Genomic DNA, 21,513 nt, shown 5'->3' with positions numbered 1-21,513 from the left:
TGGTATTCATCTTGTAAGGCATACAGGTATTAGCAAGAGTTGCTAGCTTGGGCTATCCTTGAAATTGATCCTGAGTCTTGATGAAAGGGAAATGGCTGAGAAACTGCACAAATGCAGACCACTTTTTCAAAAGTAGCTTTAATCTTGTACCATAAAAAAAAAAACAACACTACATATTGGCTTCCATTGATAAGAACTTGCAGATATGATAATTTTTAAGTTTTTGCAATATATTTACTAAAGTTATGCTAAGTAAATGTAAGAAAAACAACTATATATTTGGAAAGAAGACTTTAATAGTGTTGTTATATAGAGTATTGGCCAACTCAAGTGGGTCATCTTCTCTTACTGCCGCCATTATTTCCAGTATTTGACTAAAAAAGAAAGATAGGTATTAGAAGACTGAAACTTGGTACTGAATATACTTCAGACTGCTGCATGTGTATGTACAAGCCGCTAAGATTAACCTGGAATAATAACATGCTGAGAGCAGCAGGGCAAGGTGCTCAGATATGCAAACAGCTTCACTTTTAAGTCACTAACTGCCATTCCCTTCACACTGAAGAGTGGTTGCTCACTGGTACAGATTCATCTTTGGTCTTTTGACTCTTTGGAGGTAATTAAACAGCTTTCTGTTTCAAAGAAAGTGTCATTTTGTGGGTGTCTTTATCAATGGTCTTCATTTTTCAGACTGAAATTTGTTAGCCTTTCAAGACTAAAGTTGCACTATGAATAAAATGGTCTATGGCAAAGCTTAAATTCCAGATACAGCCTTATCTGAGAGTATAGCTGCCAAAGTAACTTATTTCTACTTCCCCGTTCTCTAGATTAATTGTGATTAACGCATTCAGATATTTGCAGTAAACCTTAAATGAGCAATTTTAAAAGGCCCATAGCCTTGATATGAGCCAGGAAAGAGGCAAAAGAAATGGGATGAATAATATTAATGCTAAGTAATAGAAAACCAAGCCATGATCTTTTCTCTGTACCTATTTTCTTGATTTTGTATCAATCATTCTGAAAAAAAATGAATATTCTGTACAGTTCCTAAGATGCTTCGTACTTTCATTTTTTTCTTGTAGTAGGAAAAAAACCCCAACTTCATGGTGAAGAGTAAGAACCTCAAGCTTAGTGGTAGGGTTTGGTGGTTTTGGTTTTTGGATCTTGCCTCAACTCACGCAATAGCTAAGCTTTTTGAGGAAGACAGAGTAGAAAAAGTTGCTCTTAACAATTACTGGAATGCAACTATTTTCCTAGATGCAGAATTAGCCCATTTCATGACCACTCCTGTGCTTTGCAGCCAAACAGCTTCTTGATTTAAGGGGATGTTCAAGATGAGATGGGGTGACATCAGGCCTACAGAGAAATAAGTAACAAATACCAAAGAATTTCACCCTTGAAGAGTCTTGTTAGGGCTTACATATCTATCCCCACTTGGATGCAGTAGGATGCTACATGTTACTGTAACACTGGTTATGAAATTGCTGAAGGAGAAAAAAAAAAAAGCCTCTTGTGGCTAAAATGTCAAAAAAAAAAATAGCTTCCAAGGGGAGTAGTGCAGTTCTAAGAATATATATATAAAGTGGAAATATCACCATCAAAATTGAAAGGTGTTCAGCACCACCAAAAAAAGACAAGGGGAAAATTCCTCCTGCCAACTGAGCTATATTCAACAGTATATATACCCTGAACATGAAATATGCTTTGTGGCCTGAGGCTAACTTTCCCCTCACACCAGATCTTGCTATTTGAGAAGTCACAAAATACCAATTCTCAGTTACCACGCTTCATTTTTCGTAAGGTTTAAGAGGTTCTCAGGTTACTAATCTACAATTAGTACAGGTTATAATTAGTGTTAAAGGGACAGTAATTTTGAAATAAGGTTGAACTAAACAAGATTTTGTTTTATAAAAGAAAACAAGTATAGCATTTGTGTACCGCTCTAGGATAGGCTCCCTGCATTTCCAGTTCTGGGGTTTCTGAAACACTTTTTCTGTAAGCTACAACTAAGGCAGCAGACAAAGACATGTGGGTGTTGTTAACACACACAGGCTTGCCAAAATAACCTTATTCAGCAACAGTAGATCACTTCTGATCAGAGAACTGTTTTCACTTGATCTCTTCCCCTACTCCAAAATCATGGACTGACCCTAGGAAAGTCTTAAAATACTGAAAAAGTCCTTCCATGCTACTGTGTGCACTTCGTCTTTAAAACACAAATAAGATCAATCTCAAAGAGTATTACAAATCGACATAACTGCATAAAATATATCTGAACACTAGGAGATGTTACCATGTAAGCTTAAACCATGCTTTTAGCATGACCAGTGGTCTCTTGCTAAGAGTTTCTTCAGGTCCCCCAAAAAAGCAGCAGAATTCCCTTCAGTTCTCAAACTCTTGTTTAGACACCTTGCTGAATACCTAAATTCTTTAGTACTACACTGAGCAGTATTTCAAAAGCTAGTTCCAAACAGGTCATTTACTCAGCTTTTCATAGAAATACATACAGACTTCACAGCAAAAAAAAAAAAATCCCACTTCTGATCGAGTACATGGGCTTTGCACCTGGACAGGTACAGCTGTGAGCTTTATTTGCTGAAAATTCATTCATGTACTACAGCGCAAGAAGAAACCTTCCTGAATTCCTTCTTCTTTTCAGGGAGTTGATAACGATAAGATGACTGACAAGATTGGCATAACTCACCGACCAGACTTCAGTAACAGTTGTGAAAATTAAGCATCTATCAGTGCTGTTTAATGGAGATAACTAAACATTTTCACCAAAACAATGATACATTTTCCTGCTTTTCACACCTCTGCGAGGAAGCACATGAAAAGGTGGCAGAAAACAGTTTCTGTACTTTCTAACTGTCCCTAAGCCCCTGGAGTTTTCTTTCACTATTCTCTATGTTGACTGCTGTTCTTCGTATCTAAACTTCATAGGACACAGCGTCCTGTGAAACTTAGTATTTTTTCGGCACAGTAGGAGAATGAAGGAATGACTCTAACCAAATTCATGTTACGGCAGCTCATGTCACAGGCGCTGTGATAGGAACACAGGCACAGGCCCTACTCAGTGTCCTAGTACTGCCCCCTCTGTGGAGGACTGCGCAGCTCCAGTGCTGTTACCAGTTTTAACAGTAACTGGAACAACAACTGAGTGAAATTTATTCAAGTCAGGTTTGCTTTACAGGGTTTAACCCCTTCTCCAACATATCCAGTGAAAAGATAAAAACAGTACTGGTTTCATTTTCAGGGAGCTTTTTACATCCAGAGTTACTGAAATGGGAAAATTAAGACTCTCAATTTTTCCACAGCCTATAAAGCAATACCTTGCACAAGTTTCAATAAATTTAGAATTCATTTCTATATACTACATTTCCAGTGAACTGATTTTTTTCCCCCGTGAGAGTTGAAGGATTTAAAATAATACTACAGTAGTACACTTACATTATATGGCAGGGTTCATTTCTGTCCTTCAAGCAGTGCCCTATTTCCCATTTCTTTTTTGTAGGAAATGTAGTTTTAATATATTTCGATCCAGCATGAGTATTTTTCACTCCACACCAAGGCGCATCTAGTTTCATTTGAAAAAAAAAGAAGAGTATGCAATTGTTTGAGAATAGCATGAGATAGTTTAATCAACTACTTCCACAGACAGAAGTTCTTGCAATCTCTTTCTAGCAGTGACTTCCAATTCAAAATGAAATTTAAGAGATTTGGGCAATTTAACATCTTCATGATCTTTGGATTTTTATACTGTTACCTTCAAGATTTTACATTTTAAAAAATCAGCAAGAATAGTACATAACACTTATTTCCTCCAACATGATAAATTGACAAGCCCAGATTTTTATATGTACCTAGGTACCAGAATCCTGCTTGAATATCTTTTAAAATCTGGCTTGCTGGAGATGTAGCTAGCTAGATACACTGCATGTATTCCACAGAAACTTCCTGTACACTTCAACAGGTCTGTTACACTTCATGTGCACATAACATTAAGGATTTAGGCAGTTTGTGGTTTTCCTTTCTCAGATTCAGAAATTAAAATAAATACTGTATTTATAACTGCCAGTTATTGATAATTGAAATGAACATGCAAAAAAAAAAAAAAAAGAGGCATCCCTAGTGAGTCAGTTAAAATCACTGCTCATTAGGCCAAGAGGGGAATTCAAGCGTTCTTCCACCAGCATTTAAAGAGCTGTTGTTTCCAAATGCCGTTACTGCTACCAGTGGCAAGATCACAGCCACTGCCCTGTGTTTGGCACATCTCCAGCAAGCCAGATTTTAAAAGATATTCAAGCAGGATTCTGGTACCTAGGTACATTTAAAAATCCGGGCTTGTCAATTTGTCCTTTTCCTCTTTCCCTGCAATGTCAGGAACCGACGTGGCAGCTTATTCCTTCCAGCAGAAGGCTGAAAAGGAGTATTTCTGGAGCCTGTAAACTGCTTTCCAAAAGTGGAGAAACAGCCAGTCCTTTTCCTACTCCTAACTCCTTAGGTCTTGATTTTGCCTTATCATTGCTATACAAGCGTATCTCGTTGCCTCATAGTGTTTAAGTCACAAACTGACCAAGATATAAAATCTTACCAGTCTCTATCATTAATCGTTCACTAGGAATAGATTTCAGTGTTTCCAAGTTGGCTTCTGTTTTCAATGAACTAGAAAATCAGAGTTTGGTTAAAAAAAACAAAAGTATATAAAAGTAATTACTTTGCCTGTTGAAATGTTTTGCAGCAAAGGCAGCTTCCTAAATAATTTTGTTAGTGAATAAAAATTGCTTCATTTTTAAAAGTGCTGCCCGTAAATTCAAACTTTGCAGAAAACGGCAAATTTGGAGAGTTACTCAGTGAAGCCGTCTCACCCCAGTAAGCATGCAGAATCCCTGCCTGCACTGCCCATACTTGCCTGGCTTCAGCAGCCCATGCAACTTACAAAGTGGTGCTGGCTGGCTTTTGGCCAGATGACTGCCGAGAATTCAGACAGCATAACCAGTAGATAGGGCTGCTCAGGTTACATTTGCATCCTGGATTTGACATAGCAGCTTAAAATTACGCTATTTTTTAAACACTTCTCAGAAGGACTGCTTCAACGTTCAACAACCTTACTTATTTTCAAACAAGGATTGACCTGAGGGTAGTAGAATGGACCTAAGACTAGATTAACTCGCCGAGCTGTGAGTTAAGAACTTTTTATGGCTAGTAGACTGAGTACAATTCTAAATCTGTCAGATGATTAAGAGTCTAGTGAGCTTTGAAAACTTGACCTCATTGTTTAAAAGAAAGCAATGAGTTCACTACAGCTGACATTTTAAAATAGTTTTATTTCTTGTAAAGAGCTTACCAGCCATTTATTCCAATATAAAGATCCAAATCTAATATAGCTGCTGCTTCTTCCTTCGTGCCATCAAAAGAATGTACCTAGAACATACATAAATATAGATGCGCACATATATACAAATATATGTACTTCATTTAAAACTCCAATCATTTAAAAGTATGTATTATTTTTTATTTGCATCATAAATACCTTTGATAGTATGCATTACACATCAATACAAACATAAAGATGGGACGTGGCTCAGTTGATTCTGATTTGGGCAAAGTTCAGGCTGAAGTCACTTGAATACTGCCAAGGAAAGTGGTTACCATGTTTTATGAGTGATAAATATGTGTAGAAAAGGCCTATCCAGTGATACTGCTTTTGGCCCAGGAACTTCCTGTAGCTGATAGCTGGGAGACCATACACAGGAAGTAATCCTGCGCACGCTGAATTTTTACTTTCTTTCCTCAGTATTCCCTGCGAGGCACTGCCAGGGACATAGTAAGAGCAGTGTTATGTTCTCCACAGATTTTAGTCCACGGGAACTAGAGAGACAGTCTATTTGGTCATCCCAGGGACTAAAGAGGCAAGTGGTAGGTCACAAGGTGCAAACAGCGTAATGCATCTGGGAACCGCAGCTTCTCAGCCCGAATGGAGTAAAGACACTGTCTGCTTCCCCATGCTGCGAGGGGCACAGTCAGTTGCAGAGGGTGCCCACTCATCATTTCTCTACTAGTTACTGGTTTGGCAGAAAAGAGAAAGGAAGGAAGGAGAGACTGTACAGTACTACGTAAGAGCACAACATGCAAAGTACTGAGCTAGGGGAAGGTGCTTGCAGCAACAAAGGGGAAACCTGGGGACTGAGATATTATTGTAGGAGGTGTGGTCTGATGTTAGTAGGATAGAATAATCCAAGGATTTATTACTTTTGGAAAACCCTGGCATAATGGAAACCTGAAAGAGTGTTGCTGGACTTTCTTAATCATTCCATCCAAAGTATTTCCTGTTATGCTTTTGAATTAAAATACATGATCTGAATATCTAAAGACATAAAGCAATCAAAAGTTACATCTGGGTCTAATTTGAAAATGATGTCTAACGTCAGAAGCAAATGTTTGAGGTTACGGCTTCCACTGGGAACACGCATCTAAATTATCTGTGGTCTGAATGCACTGCAGTTACAGACACTGAAGAACTGGGAAAAGGCCAATGTCAATTTTAAGGTGCTTAAACTGTCCTTCTGACAGGCCAAGAAAAAACCCTGCAGCTGACATGAGAGTTTTTCTCAGCCTATCTTCTTACCTTGCAAAAAAAAATGTTGAATAAGTAACGAAAATAAAAATACTAGAAGGGACTGGAAAACACTTACTAATTAATAATAACTTAAATCATGTAACAGGAAGCCTACCCAGATTCCATGACAAACAACAAGTTGCATATTAAGCAACGATATTCACACACATACGTGTAAAAATGAATGCTACACTGAAGTCCATACTTACCACCCCTCCTACAAATCTATCTCGGTTTCTTCTCATTATGTCTATGAAATGAAATAAATAAAAATGTAAGACAGCTTTATAACAGACAAAGGTGAAAGATTCAGGTTTCCAGATTTTTCATACTCAGAATTTGCCGAGTATGAAATTCTCAAACAAAACCCACCTAAAAATTCAGCATGTGAGTTTCTACAGTGAAGAAACATAGGCAGTTGTGTCTGTTCTGACAGGTCAAATTGTTTTTCAAAATACCTGTGAAATAAAAATCACTTTTAAACAGAAACTCAGCTTAAGAGCAAACAGTAGAAGAGTTTTTTCCAGCGTTTGTACGTTTTAGTCCTCCAGAACTAAAGACAGAATTAATGGATTTGCCATGCAAAAGCTCTTATTTGTGCAAGTATTTAAAAGGAACTCTTTCCCATGGTATATTCATACAGTAGTGATCTGTGCTGGAAGACAGATAAGAAGTGGCCAAAAGCATCAATACTGACGAATGCACACATATATATGCTAAGCATGTACTCTTGTGTAGCGCAGGTGTTGGAGTTCGGTTTTAAGTTATTTATTTTTAATGAAAGAGGAACTGACTGTTCTCTCCACAAAGTTTTGAAATGTCAGGAAGGGGGAGTGTGGATCACACAGAGGCCACTATTTCAAGAAGCACTTGTAAATGCAGTGAGGGTGAGTGAGGGAGCACTGTGCAGCCTTCTGTAGCCTCAAATGGCCAAAACTGCATCAGAGCTGGCTGGCCTGTAAAGTAACAAATCCAGACTTTTTGTTTGCTCTTCCATGAAGCAACCTTTCCTCTCTTGGGGTAGAACAAGTACCAATATTAGGCATCTTACTTCTGCCTCATTCTGCCTATTGTCTTCACTCTTTCCAAGTCTTCCTGTTTCCCCTCCTCTCCTTTGTGCGCCTGCATCCTTTCCTTTTCACTCCTTTTTATCCCTCTCCTCCATTCTAGTCCTAGTATTCCCTTTGAAGGAACGGTGACAGAGAGGCAGCCATCCTATGAAGAGACATCAAAATGTGGGCAGTGGGAAGGTAACTAGGTAGCCAGTTTCCCCAGTACAGTTTCCAAAGGAAACTAATTAGCACTGAACTAACCTGTCACTTGTCATTTGCAGCTAGTCCTGATCCCAGAGCATTGTCATTTACCATTTCTGTCTGCCACACTACACCCAGGCATGCAAGTTACCAATGCTCCAGAAACACAGTAGAGGAACTTATGCATGGCAGAGGGCCAACAGTCCATAGGTGACTCAGTATCCATACATAATTTGTAAGATGACGTTATTGGGACAAGGCAAGAAAGACAACAGGGCCTGTCCCGATAGGCTGGGACTGTATGCACATATTGCATTTTTTCAGGTGTTGCTGTTAAAAGCAGTCCAGGGCACTGGGGCATTCCCATCATCAGATATCAGAAACATTTCAAAGGCAAACTCAAGTGTCCACATACTGCTGTGTATGATTCACATACCAATCAGGAGAAAAGTGGCAGCAAACCATTAGTTTGATTTACATTTTCCTAAAAAAAAGACAATGCAACTAGTCATTTCATTTTGTGCAGTTTTCACTGTATATTACAGGTTGATATTTCTCTGATAAAAGTTACCTTCCCTGTTTATCAGTACAGATCTTCGAGATAAAACAGGTGGAACAGAAATCGGCTGTAATGTTAAAAACTGACATGAAAACTGAGGAGAATAAATTACACCTACTTTGAATCTTCTTCGTAGTCTAGATACCGTGCTTAGTTTAGCTTGTTTGACTAAATATAAATTCAATTGCAACTCATGATAGCTCTTGTGGTTAAATAGCTACAATTGCTTGATTATTGGTGGGGTTTTTTTTAACAGAAGACTTGTTTCATAAGGAAATGAGGTTTTAGAGACAGCGCTGCAAATAAGACCCCTAAGTAACCTACTGCCAATTTCAATCTAATCTTGAGAAGGGCAGTGATCTTGAAAGTACAAAGTTTAGTGCCCCTACAAATGGAAAGGCAACTCAAGCTTCTTCCATTCCTAGCAACAATGAAGCCCAACACATGCTGCTACTTGCCCTGTCAAAAAGAAAGGGGAGGTGAATGGGGAAGTTCTTGGATAGAAAAAATAAAAAAAGGAAAACAAAAAAGGAAAGAGAAACCCTGGAAAAGCATGAAGAAACCAGACATACGGTGATCAGAACGGTAACGAAGTAAATCAGTGGGAAACTAAACCTTACTAGTTCCAGTGCTGAAGGAACAACCTTTTTCTCTGGTTGAGCAGACTGTCATCCCAGATACACTGGTTCTATGTTGCTTTTCAATAAGGAATTTTGAAAATATTTCTGCATGGTTGTTTGCAGGTTTAGTTTTGACCATAAAGTTCAAACACTGTGGTATTTTCAGGCTTAGGCTCAAGACACTAAATGAGCTGAAGCAAACAGGCCTTGCTGAGGTAGAATATCCCCAGACAAACAATTCTGGATTAATGTATGAATAACAGTGCACGTGAGTCTGTTCATCCCATCCAATTTGGTTAAGAAAACTCCTGTTTCCGTGTTGCTAAGCCCCACAAACCTCTTCCAGTAGGACAGCAGAAGTGAAACTTCTATATATTTATCAGTCCATTTATAATGTGACCTTCACCATAATATGAAGGCAGCACCTCCATCTAACTACCATTCAAATCACCATTTTCTGTTGGAAAAGTTATGAGAATGGAGAAAAATTCTGACAAAAAAAAAGTTCTTAGCGCTGCTTCAACAAAGGAATTTCATCTTTATTAGCTTCTCATCTTTATTAGCTTTTCAATCCAAGAAAAAGGATAAAAAAAATTGAACATTTTTTACAGGTGAAAATTATCCAGAAGAAAATACAGCATAACTAACTAGAAAATAATGATTAAACATTAAAGAAAACAGAGGTCATGCTCAGATACTACCCACTGGGAAACTACCATACTTCTCTTCTACAGGGTAACTGCAGCTGCTTGCTAGCTATTCCAGTGACTGCTACAACACCTGAACTACAGATCGGCTGAAAACCGGTGACCTGCCTCCATGCATTTCACATTTGCCTTCCCTTTTTTTTTTTTTTAGTTCATTTATCAAGCACACACTGAATATTAATTTGAAGAATTCACCATCCAGTCTGTTAAAGGTCATGAAAGCCAAACTGTATCCAACTCCATAGCATTCAATTAGCAGAAATGAAAACAACCCCAAACCCTGACCATGTTTCACAAACACGTGAAGGATGAAGAGCAGGGAAAGCTGTCCATTTAGAAAATACGGAATTTACAAACACAGTGGTTCCAGGCATCTGTCCTTGAGGCTTTCAATATTTCTTTAGGAAAGACATGGACCTGTTGGAGTGGGTCCAGAGGACGGCCACAAAAATGATCAGAGGGATGGAACACCTCTCCTATGAAGAAAGGCTGAGAGAGCCTGGAGAAGAGAAGGCTCCAGGAAGACCTTATTGCAGCCTTTCAATACTTAAAGGGGGCTTATAAGGAAGATGGGGACAGACTTTTTAGTGGGGCCTGTTGTGATAGGACAAGGGGGAATGGCTTTAAACTAAAGGGGGGTAGATTTAGACTAGCTATAAGGAAGACATTTTTTACGCTGAGGGTGGTGAAACACTGGCACAGGTTGCCCAGAGAGGTGGTGGATGCCCCATGCCTGGAAACATTCAAGGTCAGGTTGGAGGGGGCTCTGAGCAACCTGATCTAGTTGAAAATGTCCCTGCTCATTGCAAGGGGGGGGTTCTATGATTCCACGATTCTTCACTTCCTTGTATTTTTTGCTTTCTGTTTTTTTTTTTTTTTTTAACAATCACCTCCTTCCAACTGCAATTTCCAGCAACGGCTCTCAGTAGAACTCTTAGAAACTAGATTTATGTATTTCATATGATTTACTGAAATAGCTCAGATAAAGACTTTCTGTCATTATCAACCTTAGTTAGAAAGGACTCACCTACCACTTTAAAAGTGATTTCTGTTCCACCCTGTCACCTCTTTCCTCACAACCCAATTTCAGAGCACTTGATTAGAAGATTTTCACTACAGGTCTTCAGCTGCAGTCCATCAGATAAGGAAAATCAGCTATTATTTTTTTTTCTCCCAATTAACATCAAGGCAGTAAGGATCTTAAAATATGATACTCCACCAGTGTTTTAGTTTGCCACAGAAAAGAAACAGGTTATGCTCCAAGGTGTGCTTTGCTGAACTTTGTGTACACTGAATTATACCAGGAAAAAAGTTCTGTCCACTTTGCTGAATATTTTACTGTATGACTGTAGCATTATGAAGAAAATTCAACCTACTGCTAAGATGTGGCAATTAGAAAAAAACACAACTAACCACTGCCCCCCAGTGACTAATTTACTGAGAACAGTAATATGCAGGCACAATTCATTAATCACTCATCTTATCTGAATTCATCACTTACATCTTTCAGTCACTTCCCTCTCTAGACGGAGTTCTCACTACAAGAATGCAAGCTGATTTTAGCGGCTGTGGTAGCTTCTTTCCATTCAGTATCTATGCTGCATACATTACTTCAAAACACGGATCTCTCCAGCTCCTGGGATAACTTTTTTCATCAGCTCTCAATTATCTGTTCCCAGCTAACACCTCCCTTAAAAGCTCATTTTTTTTCCACTGCCAACTTACCCTTTTTGACAGTTCTGTTCCCTTCCCTGTGCCTTTCACTCAACCTAATTCTTCTTCACACACTACAGTTATGTTATTCTCCCCATGAATCTCTAAGAGTTCTTGAGTATTAGCAAGAATGGACATCTGTCACACCCAGAAACCCACAAATTCTGATCAATTTTACAGAAAAAGACATGCTAAGTCAACACCAGGCAGGTAGCAAAATTTAGCACATAGCACTACTTGAATGTAGGCATCTTTCTTTAAAGTCCCATTTCTGCCAAAAAACCCAGATCCAACCCTGCAAATTGCAGGTCTATACCTGACAAAACATTACCTGGTAGAACACAAGATAGAAAACACTCCTGTAAATTGCTACAAGTCAATTTATAGTCATCAAAAGCTTCTTACTTGAGTTGGATGTCCTTTGGGCAAAATTCTAATCTATCAAAATCTACAAATAGAAAGAACAAAAAACCCACTTAGTGCGTTAGAATTTTTTAATATATGTGTAGAAGAAAAAAATGTTGAAGTACTAAGATTAACACTTACCTAAGCCACATTCTCCAACTGCTATTACCTTTGTCCTATTTTTTTCAATCAGATTTTTTAATTCAGATAAATACTGCTCAGGGCTACTCTGCTCAAATTCTCCACAGCGGGTAGGATGACAGCCAACTGTACTGTAAAACATGTCTAAAGCAAGATAGTATTAGGTTTTTAGAAAAAAGAAAAAAAAGAAAATTTATATAAAGTATAGACAGTATCTGTATCTGGACTTTTTTTATTGCTCATAATTTTAAAAGAAAACTCCCTTTGAACAACTTTATCTTGCTGATAATTTTATTACACTGATATTTTCTGCTTTAAAAATCTTAGACTATCTCTAGTGGGAGCGTGTGCATGTGTTTCTTTTTAGTACATGTTATTTAGTATACTCCAAAACAGCAACTCAAACCTGAATTATTCTGGTGGAGCAGCCCTCAACAAATCATACAATTGTTGAGGCTGGAAGAGACCTCTTGAGGTCATCTAGAAATGTATCTCGTTCAAAACGCATCAGGTTATCCTCAGCTGTAAGATTTGCAGACAGCATGTGATTTCCCTCATGTGCCTCTACATTAGCTGTTACAGAATTTTGTAAGCAACATCTAGCTTGATTTACCTGAGTGTCTAATCTAGATTACCTTAGTGCCAAAACTAACATTTCTGCTAAGTGCCTTTAAGGAGAATGTAAAAGCATGGTGGGGGAGGGAAAGACTATATAAGGCCCTGAGCAGCTTGACCTAATTATTAAAGCTAGTCCTGCTTTGATGGAAGTGGAGAGGTGGATTGGGTTGGACCAGATTACCTCCTCAGGATCGTTCCAACCTAAATTATTCTACGGTTCTGTTCTGTAAATAGTACTTCAACATATGCTTTAGTTCAAATACATATTTAAGTAATTAGTGGAATGATATTTGCCTTTTCACAGAAAGAAAGGGAAAGGTAGGAGAACCATAAAAAGAAAGATACCTCTCTTGTTCAAGCTGCTCATGATAGATTGGTAAGTAAAAAACCAAACAAAACCCCACCAAAAAACATATATTCCACACCATATAAGCATTCCATCTTATTTCTAGAAGAGAGCCTTGTAACAAAATTTTTATTCCAGAAGTTTCCAGTAATTTCTATTTCTAGATAGAAATTACAGGAAAACTTCTGGAATAAATAAAATTTCTACCTAGAAATAGAAATTACAGGAAAGACCGATGCCTTCCAACACCCAGGGATCTAAAGAGCAACATACAGAAACTCATACACAATGCATTCATCCCATTCTGAAACATAATTTCTCATTTTAATCCGAGATTCTGTAAACACGTCCAGGGGCAGGTCCTTTTGAACTCTTAATTCTGAGAGTGGAGAAGGTTATATTTCTGACTGACAACATAAGTTCAAAGTGAAAATACCATTTGTCTGTGCCAGCTGCAATGCATCTTTACTATCTTGTAGACTCCCACCTGTAATCAAAAACTTTGAAGAAGAAAAGTACTGTCAGCAAGCATGTTCTTCTTTGAACATCAAACAATGTTTAAGAAAACACTCAGATATAAGTAAGAATCTAGACAGAGAACATCAGAAGACAATTACTAATGTATGTATGACAAAATTTCAAAAATCAGTAACAAACCTCAATGGTCCTCAGGAGCTAGTAAATACACTAGGTATCAAAACCTAATTTTTTTCTTTATCAAGTATCTTCTATGCTAAGTATTTAAACCATGAAATGAGTAAAATACTTCTATTTGCAGCAATATTAACTTCATTAGACAATGACTCAAGAAACTTTATTTGCATGCAAGAAATGATATTCAGAAACATTTTCTTTGTCTTACAGGTGGAGAAACTAAGAACTCCCAAACACCCAAAACAAGACATAAGTAAATAGATAAACCAACAAAGGAGTCTGTATCAGTTGGGATTACAAATTTAAGAATTTCTGGCTCTGATTTTTTATTTTTACCATAAGATCAAAGCTTATCATACCAGAATTGTTGCTTACAGAGTTTTTTGAACCACCACTTGCAGGATCTGGCACCCTAGGTCCTAATAAATCATGACTACACTGCTTTTGGACAACTCTTATCCCTACACATGCTATACACCAGACTCGGTCAGCACTAGGTCAGACACTTTTGCAGTATGCTCCATTAGACAGATATGTCCCAACAGTATCACCAGAAAAATAAGTTAAGCTGAAATTGGCTCAGTGTACATACAGCACAGGGCAAAACTTCACAAAAAAATTACCATAAAATCAGCAGCTATATGGAAAAATAGAAGTACTTTCAAGTAAACAGATTAAGCTTCTAGGCAAGTAGAAGCAATCTGGGATGGAATAGACTTCTGACACCATACAGGCCAGTAGCAAGACTGAAAACATAGCTAAGGACAGGGAACTCCTGAATTTCATTTCTGAATCCACTGTGCATTTTGAAAAAGTTATGCAGCTAATCTATTTTTGATGATAGAATAGGAAAATTGCCACTTACTTTCAGAGGGTGTTATAATGATTAACTAGTACTTACACAGGACATATGAATGCAGTAAAAGTGACTATGATTCTGTATTTGCTGCAGTGTGCTAGCTTCTCCATCGCTAGAGGTTTTTTTTTTTGTGTCCCAGTTTATTTCCCACTCTTTTCAGATGAGTGCCTTTCAGCAGTCTTCTGAGATGCCTGTTCTTCTAGAGGAGGGTTTATTTCTAATCCACACTGCCTTATTAGTGCAGTGGAACAGTTTGTGACAGTATGCATTGTATTCTATTTTAATTCATATTTTTGTCTTGACAATTAATTCAGTTTAGAGAGAGATATAGGCAGGCTGGACTATTGTAACTAAAGGAGTGTGGTCCACTGCTGAAAACACCAATTTCAAGCTAAGAGTTACAAACCTGCTCATAATGATGCTGTTTTAATACATGTAAGCCAGTATTTACTACCAGACATTCAGATGTCTCAGCTCTAAGAATTTATGGGCAGTCCCAGCTCTTCTGCAGTTACCAATTTCCTTTACATATAGAAATATCTGAAGAATCTCAATGAGAAGAGTTTTTTGGGCTTTGATCTGTAGCAGTAACTGTCGAGTAAGAGATTCACACAGGATACAGGAAGAAAGGAGTGGTTGCCTATAATACAATTAACAGGGAAAGTTATGTACTAGTTCATTGCAGTAGGTCAGAGGAGAACATCTTTCTGTTGAAACTGTACAAAAGAAATTCTACATACACATCACATATGATACTATTGGACTTAAATAACCAGCATCTAATGATCTGTGCCAATGAAAGACAACGCTCTGCACAGAACACTTTTGCTTTATGCTATAGAAGAAAGTTACTGCATTTTCCATTGCAAGTTCCAGAAACATTTGGTTTAATAAGGAAGCACTAAAAAAACCGTGAAGTTTTAGAAAGCAGTTTAAAATATTAAAGAAATTTTATTATAAAAAAATTACCTTTTTAACACCAACTTTGACTGCTCTCTCTACCACGTCCAAAAAGTCATCTGCGAAAGTTCATAAAAATATCACAAATTGAACTTAAGGTTTTACAGCGTAATTTAACTACTTTTCAACAAAAAAAATCACATGCAGTCAAAATGCCTATCATGAACAATCTTTAAATCACACCTGATTAATCGTTAGAAGACAATAACAGAATGCAATAACTAAAGATCCCATTTAAATCCAAAAAGTCAACAGAAGTTTTTCCACATACTTTAGGAGACTCCCTGTTTTTACATCTATATCTAAAGGCCATGAGAGCAAAAAAGGCATCAGTTTTAATTAGTAACTATGATTCAGCAATGCAATACTTTGCTAGTTTATCGTTCATAATTCTCAGATCAGTTTTTCCATGCAATTCTAATACAAATAGATCAGCAATTGTCCATTTTGCTCCAGAAGCAGAGTTACCTGTATGACAACTTAATAGTAGTTGAGAAGAGAATGTATTTTGCTTAGAACATCTAACTTATTTTGTCATACTTTCTTCTTCAAGCCGTAGTAAATAATAAGCATCCAGTTTTTGAGGAGAAAATAGAAACTCTAACCTCATGTTCTGAAACATAAGAGGTTTCTATTTTAACAAGAGGGATCCTGTCTTTCAGCAGATACAAAGAAACATTTACCTTGATGTTTTTGTGTTCCCCTGTAGATTCCTCTGAACATAGGATCTGTGAGGTTAATACCAATATCTATAAAAAACCAAATACAGAAATTAGATGTTATAGTCGCTCTGCATTTCATTCTGAGCATTAGCCAATCTAGGGGAGACAATGGAAATCATACCTTAACTAGTCTCTGACTACCACATTGACAGGCCATACAAAACTAAAGCATGAGTTTACTCGCATAACTTGAGAGCTTACTCCTTACTAGAAGTGACAGAAAAATACAATGTTGGCCTTCTGTGCAACTCCAGACTTATCCTATGAGTGTATAAGACATGCCCTCATAATCACCAAAGCTAATACATATATGCTGTTTATTGCAATTAATTCTGCTTTTCACATGAAAATACAGATTTATCTCTGCCAGCACACAGTAACAGGGAAGGAAAAATGCAGCATCTCACATGCAACCTTTCCACGGTGGAAGCAGCAGCAGACTGCCTCATAGAAGCTGCCCGTTTTCCCTCCTTCTGCCCGCGACCATCCAGCCTGGCCAGCAGCACGAACAAGAAAACCTGCAATGCAGTCACCGACCGAGGCCGCTCCAGCCCCAGCGCAGCCTTCTTTACTTGGCTCCCAAGGCTTCCCTTGAGCTGCGGCCTCGCAGACAAGGGCTGAAGCACAGGCTTCAGGAACAGCCGCCTCTGCAGCTGCCAGAGCCCACGTTTCTAGCGGGGTTTCTAGTGGGAAGGGAAGTTTTCCAAGGTAATATTAGGCTGCTCAGCCACACGTAAAAATTCGATCTGAACCAACCTTCTGAAGTTATTTACATACTTCCTGTCGAATTTCCTAAGAATATTAAAGTTTTCATCCAAGCCAATTCCATACAATTAGAAACAACCACGACTAACGCTCCAATGTGAAAAAGGGGATGAGGGGCGGCCAGAAAACCCAGAGTTTAGGGATAAGTTCGAGGAGCCACGCAGCAGCCCCTCAGTGCCCTGCGTGGAGTCTCCAGCGATGGCAGAAACGTTCCCAAACACTTCTTGTAGGCTCACAGGCAGCCTGCATCTCGGCCCCGGAGACACCGAGAGGGTCTGCCCTACATGAGGGGCAGACCCCGTCACCAGAACGGCCCACGCCCGCCGCACTCGGCCCCTCACGGAGCGGGGCGGCGGGGCTCCCCCCGCGCGGCGGGCACAGGCGGCGGCGGCGACTACCTCAGCCCGGCACCGGGCGAGGTACGGAGGTACCTGGGGCGAGGCGACCGGCCCCACCGGAGCTGGGGACGCAGACCCCCCCTACCCCCCTCCGCTCTCCCCTCACCGATGAACTTGGCGCGACTCATGGCGGCGGCTGCTGCGGCGGCGGCTGCTGGTGGAGCGCGAGCGGCGCGCCTGCGCACAGCGCCATCCTCCACCTTCCCGTCAGCCCCCACGCGCGAAGGTGAGGAGAAGGAGAGCCCCAAATGGCGGCCTACCTGACGCACCAGCAGAAGGTGCTGCGGCTCTATAAGAAATCCCTGCGGCACCTGGAGTCCTGGTGCATCTACCGGTGAGAGGCGAAGGGAGGTGGGCCTGGGGAGGGGGAGGAGGCCTGTTCTTTTTAGGAGCGGGGCCTCTCATCTTCGCACTTAGCTGGGGGGAGGAGGGGGCTGGCTTTCCCCGACGGCCTTCCTCGCCGAGACGGGGCGTTGGGCTTGACTGGGGCTTTGTCCTCTTTCCTTTCCTTTTCCCAGTCGTGGCTGAAGGAGCGAGGAAAAAGTCTCTGGGTCACTTGTCTGTGCCTGCCACAGAAAAGGGCTATGTGGGAACAGAAGCTCCTCGGAGCCCCTGGCCAAACCCTGTCTTTGCGCAGGGGTGACTGGTGATGTTGCTAAGCTTTGTTTCTGTGTGTGATTAGTTTTTTCCTCCAACGTACGTCACTGTGCTTAACCTCTGTCTGTAGAGACAAGTACCGGTACTTTGCCTGCCTCCTGAGAGAACGGTTTGATAAGAACAAGGATGTGAAGGATATGGTGAAAGCTACAGAGCTGCTGAAAGCAGGCGAGGAGGAGTTCTGGGCAAACCAGCATCCTCAGCCATACATCTTCCCTGACTCCCCTGGGGGGACTTCCTATGAGAGATATGAGTGCTACAAGGTAAGGTGGCCTGTAAGATTGTGTATTACTGTGCTTACCTTACTGTTCTTTTAGTGAATGTAAAGTGAATACTTTAAGTGGACTTTCATAGGGCTGCAGCTTGACTCAGCAGTATCATTTCTCTAATATTTTACTGCTGCTGAACATATTGCTGCTTGCGTGGGAGAAGCTGTCCTGCTTGTCTGATCCTTAAAAATGGAATTTGCTGGTCTGTCTGAAGACAGCTGGCTTCTTTTTGCTGGGATAATTATCTGCTCTTTTGCCAAATGGAAGCTGCTCCGCGATAGGTCAGGCAGGCACAGTGAAAGGGTTGGAGCTGAGCTGTGAGAGTAAACAAGGTGGAGGAATCTGTGCTGCCCGTTGTGGTGCCATCTGGTCACAGCCTTGTGATCTCTGGTCTTGTCAGATGTTGGTTTGGCTGTTGGGGGACTTCTCTTCACTCAGTCCCATCATTCTTCCAGCATTTTGAATAATGGTACAAATCATCATTTACCTTCATATGCTTGTGGTGCCAGATACGCATTGTACGTCACTGTGTGATAGGTGGTATGCCTAAAAATAGAAGCTGTATTCTTACAATCTAAGGCACTTCTAGAGGCTTTCCCCGTCCCCCCCAGATTGTTCTGTTTAGGAGAAAAGAAACAGGTTTCATAGAAAAACACAGGGTTTTTGCTTTCTTGCCATCGGCTCCTAATGCATTACGAGAAGTTAATACTAAGCTAGAGAGTGCATGCACCTGCTTTCTCCTGAATTTTAAGTAAGTGCGTACACAACACTAGATCTGATCAGATCTTTACGCACAAAAAGCCACGTGAAAGGAAGAATTTGATGTAGATTTATCAGGGGCAGAAAAAAGAACATATGAGTGAAAAGGGAGGAGGACTTAAGCTTATGCCAAGGTCACAGGCCTTAACAGTAATAGAGATAATAGAGAGAATCCAGACAGAAAAAAGGCCAGTTGAGCAATAAATGGTCAAGATTAGTCTTCATATAGAAATATAAACTGGTTTACATTCTCTTTTCTTTGCCCTGTTTGATATGCTAAAACTGTCCTTTAACAAAATGGCTGTCACAAGGATTTGGCTTGTTTATATGTCAGTGACTGTCCATTGTGGATGCTGCTGCAAAATGTAGTTTTTAGATCTCAGTCTGTGTGATGGTTTTAATTGTTGTTTGGTGTGTGTGGATTTTTTTTTTATATATTACTATTAGCAGCTCTGCTATTTCTGTTCAGTCAAAGGTTTACTCAGTGATGAGAATCACAGCAGGAAACTGGAAGTGTGAATGTCACTGGATGAATGATGGTATTGGAGCAACTTCTTAATTTTCTTTTTTTAAGAATTGGGGTTTTTTGTGGGGTTTTGTTTTTTAATCAATGTTCCTGTCTTTAAAATGTTAACATTCAGTGATAGGCTGCTGCAGAATTTTAATTTCGCTTTTTTTCTTGACGGGACATCTTAGAGGTCAGACCATTATCAAGATCTTAAAGGCCACTAATTTTTTCATTAGTTGTAGACAAGTGGAAATGAGCTGTAAGGTTCTGTCTCTGTAGAAGAAAATGAATTAGTAGTTGGAGAAAAGTATCTCTAACCTGCTGCCTTTGAAAGAAGGAAAAGAAGAAATGAGATCTTCTCTTCCACCAGATGGTATTATTTTGAGAACTTTAGAGCAAACTGAGATGACCTGGACTTGTCTCTGGGATGCTGTGATTGAAGCAAGTCACTATGATGTCTTCCTATGACTTAGGATAGTGTGTGAAACAAAGATTAAAAGTACTGACCTCTGCCATATAGTGCCTTGAGACTAACAATAGTCAGGTAGCTCTTAAAGGGTGTTTTTATGTAGTACTTTATTTCCTGGGTTATTTATCATTCTAATACTGGTTTCAGTGATTGCGTTTAGTTCTTTTGTGTGTGTGTACTGTATATGATTTAATATGTAAAAATAATATATATGAAACTTTTTTTTTATCTAACAGATTCCTGAATGGTGCTTGGATTACTGGCATCCTTCTGAGAAGGCGATGTATCCCGATTACTTTGCCAAACGAGAGCAATGGAAGAAGCTGCAGCGGGAAAGCTGGGATAAAGAGGTCAGTGCTTGCTCAATGCCAAGTAAAGCCTCTTTTGCACGCGAGTATTTTGTGTGACGTTTAGATGTGTTCTTCGAAAATACCTGAATGCCTACTGTGGTCTCATTTAGACTCTGCTTTATTAGAACTCTTGTCAACGTGAAACACTGACTTGACTTAAAATGCCTACACAGAGATCTCAAGAGTTACAGCTTCTTAAAGGTTGTGAAGGGAATTTGAAGTTAATGCTGAACCTGCAACCATGTTTCAGTTAGTGCAGGGCTGTTGCAGCAGCTTTGCTAAAGGAAATTCCAAAGTGGGATGAGAAGAGATTAATGACCAGAGAATTCCTCTTTTGCTGTTGTGAAGCTCTGACACTTTCTGGTTGTACCTTTGAAAGTGACTTACCACAGCGTTCATCATTTGGGAAACGAGAATAATTTCTGGCCAACCTAAACAGATTCAGTTGGAAAAAGTTCATGTTCTTAGAATAGTTCTTTAATTCAGTTGTAGAGAAATAGTTGGATTGTATGTAGTATGGCAGTCTTACCAGAATTAACATACTGGCAGCCAGCACTTACACTGCTTCAAGAAACATGTATTGAAAACATCTAAAGGGCTGTTGGTGGCTTGCAGCAAGAGAATGCAGTCTGTTTAATGTTGCAATGGTAGACATGAATTATGTGGAAATAATGACCTTTTAAGTAAAATCCCTAAATTCCTAAAAATTCCTTCTTAATTAGGTAATATGCAATGATTACTGAGTTTAAGTGAATACTGAGAAATGCAGAACCTGCCTGTCAACCGAAGGGGTTACTGCTGGTTCTTCCCTTCTGAAATGGGGGCCAGTTCTGCTTACCGCCTGGGCACTGAACACTACATTATGGAAGTGTGCTTATATGTACTAAAGCAATTTTATGTCTTGTCTTCTAGATTAAGCAGTTAGAAGAAGAAACTCCAGCTGATGGTCCAAGAACTGAAGCTTTGCCTCCAGCTCGTAAGGAAGGGCATCTGCCACCACTGTGGTGGCAGTATGTAACAAGACCTCGTGAAATTCCCATGTAAAAGCATTATTTCGCGTGAGAATTAAAGCGGCCTATCTTCTGTAGGCAGTAGACATGTCAGTGACCGCATGCTACCCAAGTAATACAAAATAAAGCCAAATACAGTAAAATAGAAGGCA

The 21,513-nt window shown here is 39.6% G+C and overlaps 2 protein-coding genes across 4 annotated transcripts; one reads left to right on the top strand and one right to left on the bottom strand.

The window, feature by feature from the left end:
* Positions 1-119: 119 nt before the first annotated feature.
* On the bottom strand, positions 120-17,528 carry TATDN1 (TatD DNase domain containing 1). Of its 3 annotated transcripts, none has more exons than XM_076329128.1 (12): positions 17,446-17,528; positions 16,138-16,203; positions 15,464-15,513; positions 13,418-13,481; positions 12,018-12,161; positions 11,877-11,919; positions 6,992-7,077; positions 6,829-6,869; positions 5,348-5,424; positions 4,595-4,665; positions 3,451-3,577; positions 120-374 (listed from the first exon to the last, which is right to left on the bottom strand). In XM_076329128.1, the coding sequence occupies exons 1-12, from the start codon at positions 17,465-17,467 to the stop codon at positions 272-274; spliced, it is 894 nt and encodes a 297-aa protein (XP_076185243.1). In that variant the 5' UTR covers positions 17,468-17,528; the 3' UTR covers positions 120-271. The 3 variants fall into 3 exon arrangements, with proteins under 3 accessions (XP_076185243.1, XP_076185244.1, XP_076185246.1); XM_076329129.1 differs by lacking the exon at positions 17,446-17,528 and adding an exon at positions 16,584-16,651; XM_076329131.1 differs by lacking the exons at positions 12,018-12,161; positions 13,418-13,481; positions 15,464-15,513; positions 16,138-16,203; positions 17,446-17,528 and adding an exon at positions 8,309-8,356.
* Positions 17,529-17,530: 2 nt separating this feature from the next.
* NDUFB9 (NADH:ubiquinone oxidoreductase subunit B9) lies at positions 17,531-21,513 on the top strand. The gene is made up of 4 exons (XM_076329132.1): positions 17,531-17,673; positions 18,067-18,259; positions 20,238-20,351; positions 21,264-21,513. The coding sequence occupies exons 1-4, from the start codon at positions 17,588-17,590 to the stop codon at positions 21,393-21,395; spliced, it is 525 nt and encodes a 174-aa protein (XP_076185247.1). The 5' UTR covers positions 17,531-17,587; the 3' UTR covers positions 21,396-21,513.

Source organism: Aptenodytes patagonicus, chromosome 2 (genome assembly GCF_965638725.1).
Source record: "Aptenodytes patagonicus chromosome 2, bAptPat1.pri.cur, whole genome shotgun sequence".
NCBI lineage: Eukaryota > Metazoa > Chordata > Aves > Sphenisciformes > Spheniscidae > Aptenodytes > Aptenodytes patagonicus.
Note: the sequence above shows the minus strand (reverse complement) of the source record. Positions and strands in the feature narration are given on the sequence as shown.

Coding starts and splice junctions, on each gene's coding strand:
- TATDN1 (XM_076329128.1), bottom strand. CDS start 17,467: ATGAGTCGCGCCAAGTTCATCG. Junction 12,162..13,417: donor GCAGCTGGCACAGACAAATG/GTATTTTCACTT, acceptor ATCTTGCTTTAG/ACATGTTTTACAGTACAGTT. Junction 4,666..5,347: donor TATATTGGAATAAATGGCTG/GTAAGCTCTTTA, acceptor CTGATTTTCTAG/TTCATTGAAAACAGAAGCCA.
- NDUFB9 (XM_076329132.1), top strand. CDS start 17,588: ATGGCGGCCTACCTGACGCACCAGCAGAAGGTGCTGCGGCTCTATAAG. Junction 17,674..18,066: donor GAGTCCTGGTGCATCTACCG/GTGAGAGGCGAA, acceptor CTCTGTCTGTAG/AGACAAGTACCGGTACTTTG. Junction 18,260..20,237: donor AGAGATATGAGTGCTACAAG/GTAAGGTGGCCT, acceptor TTTATCTAACAG/ATTCCTGAATGGTGCTTGGA.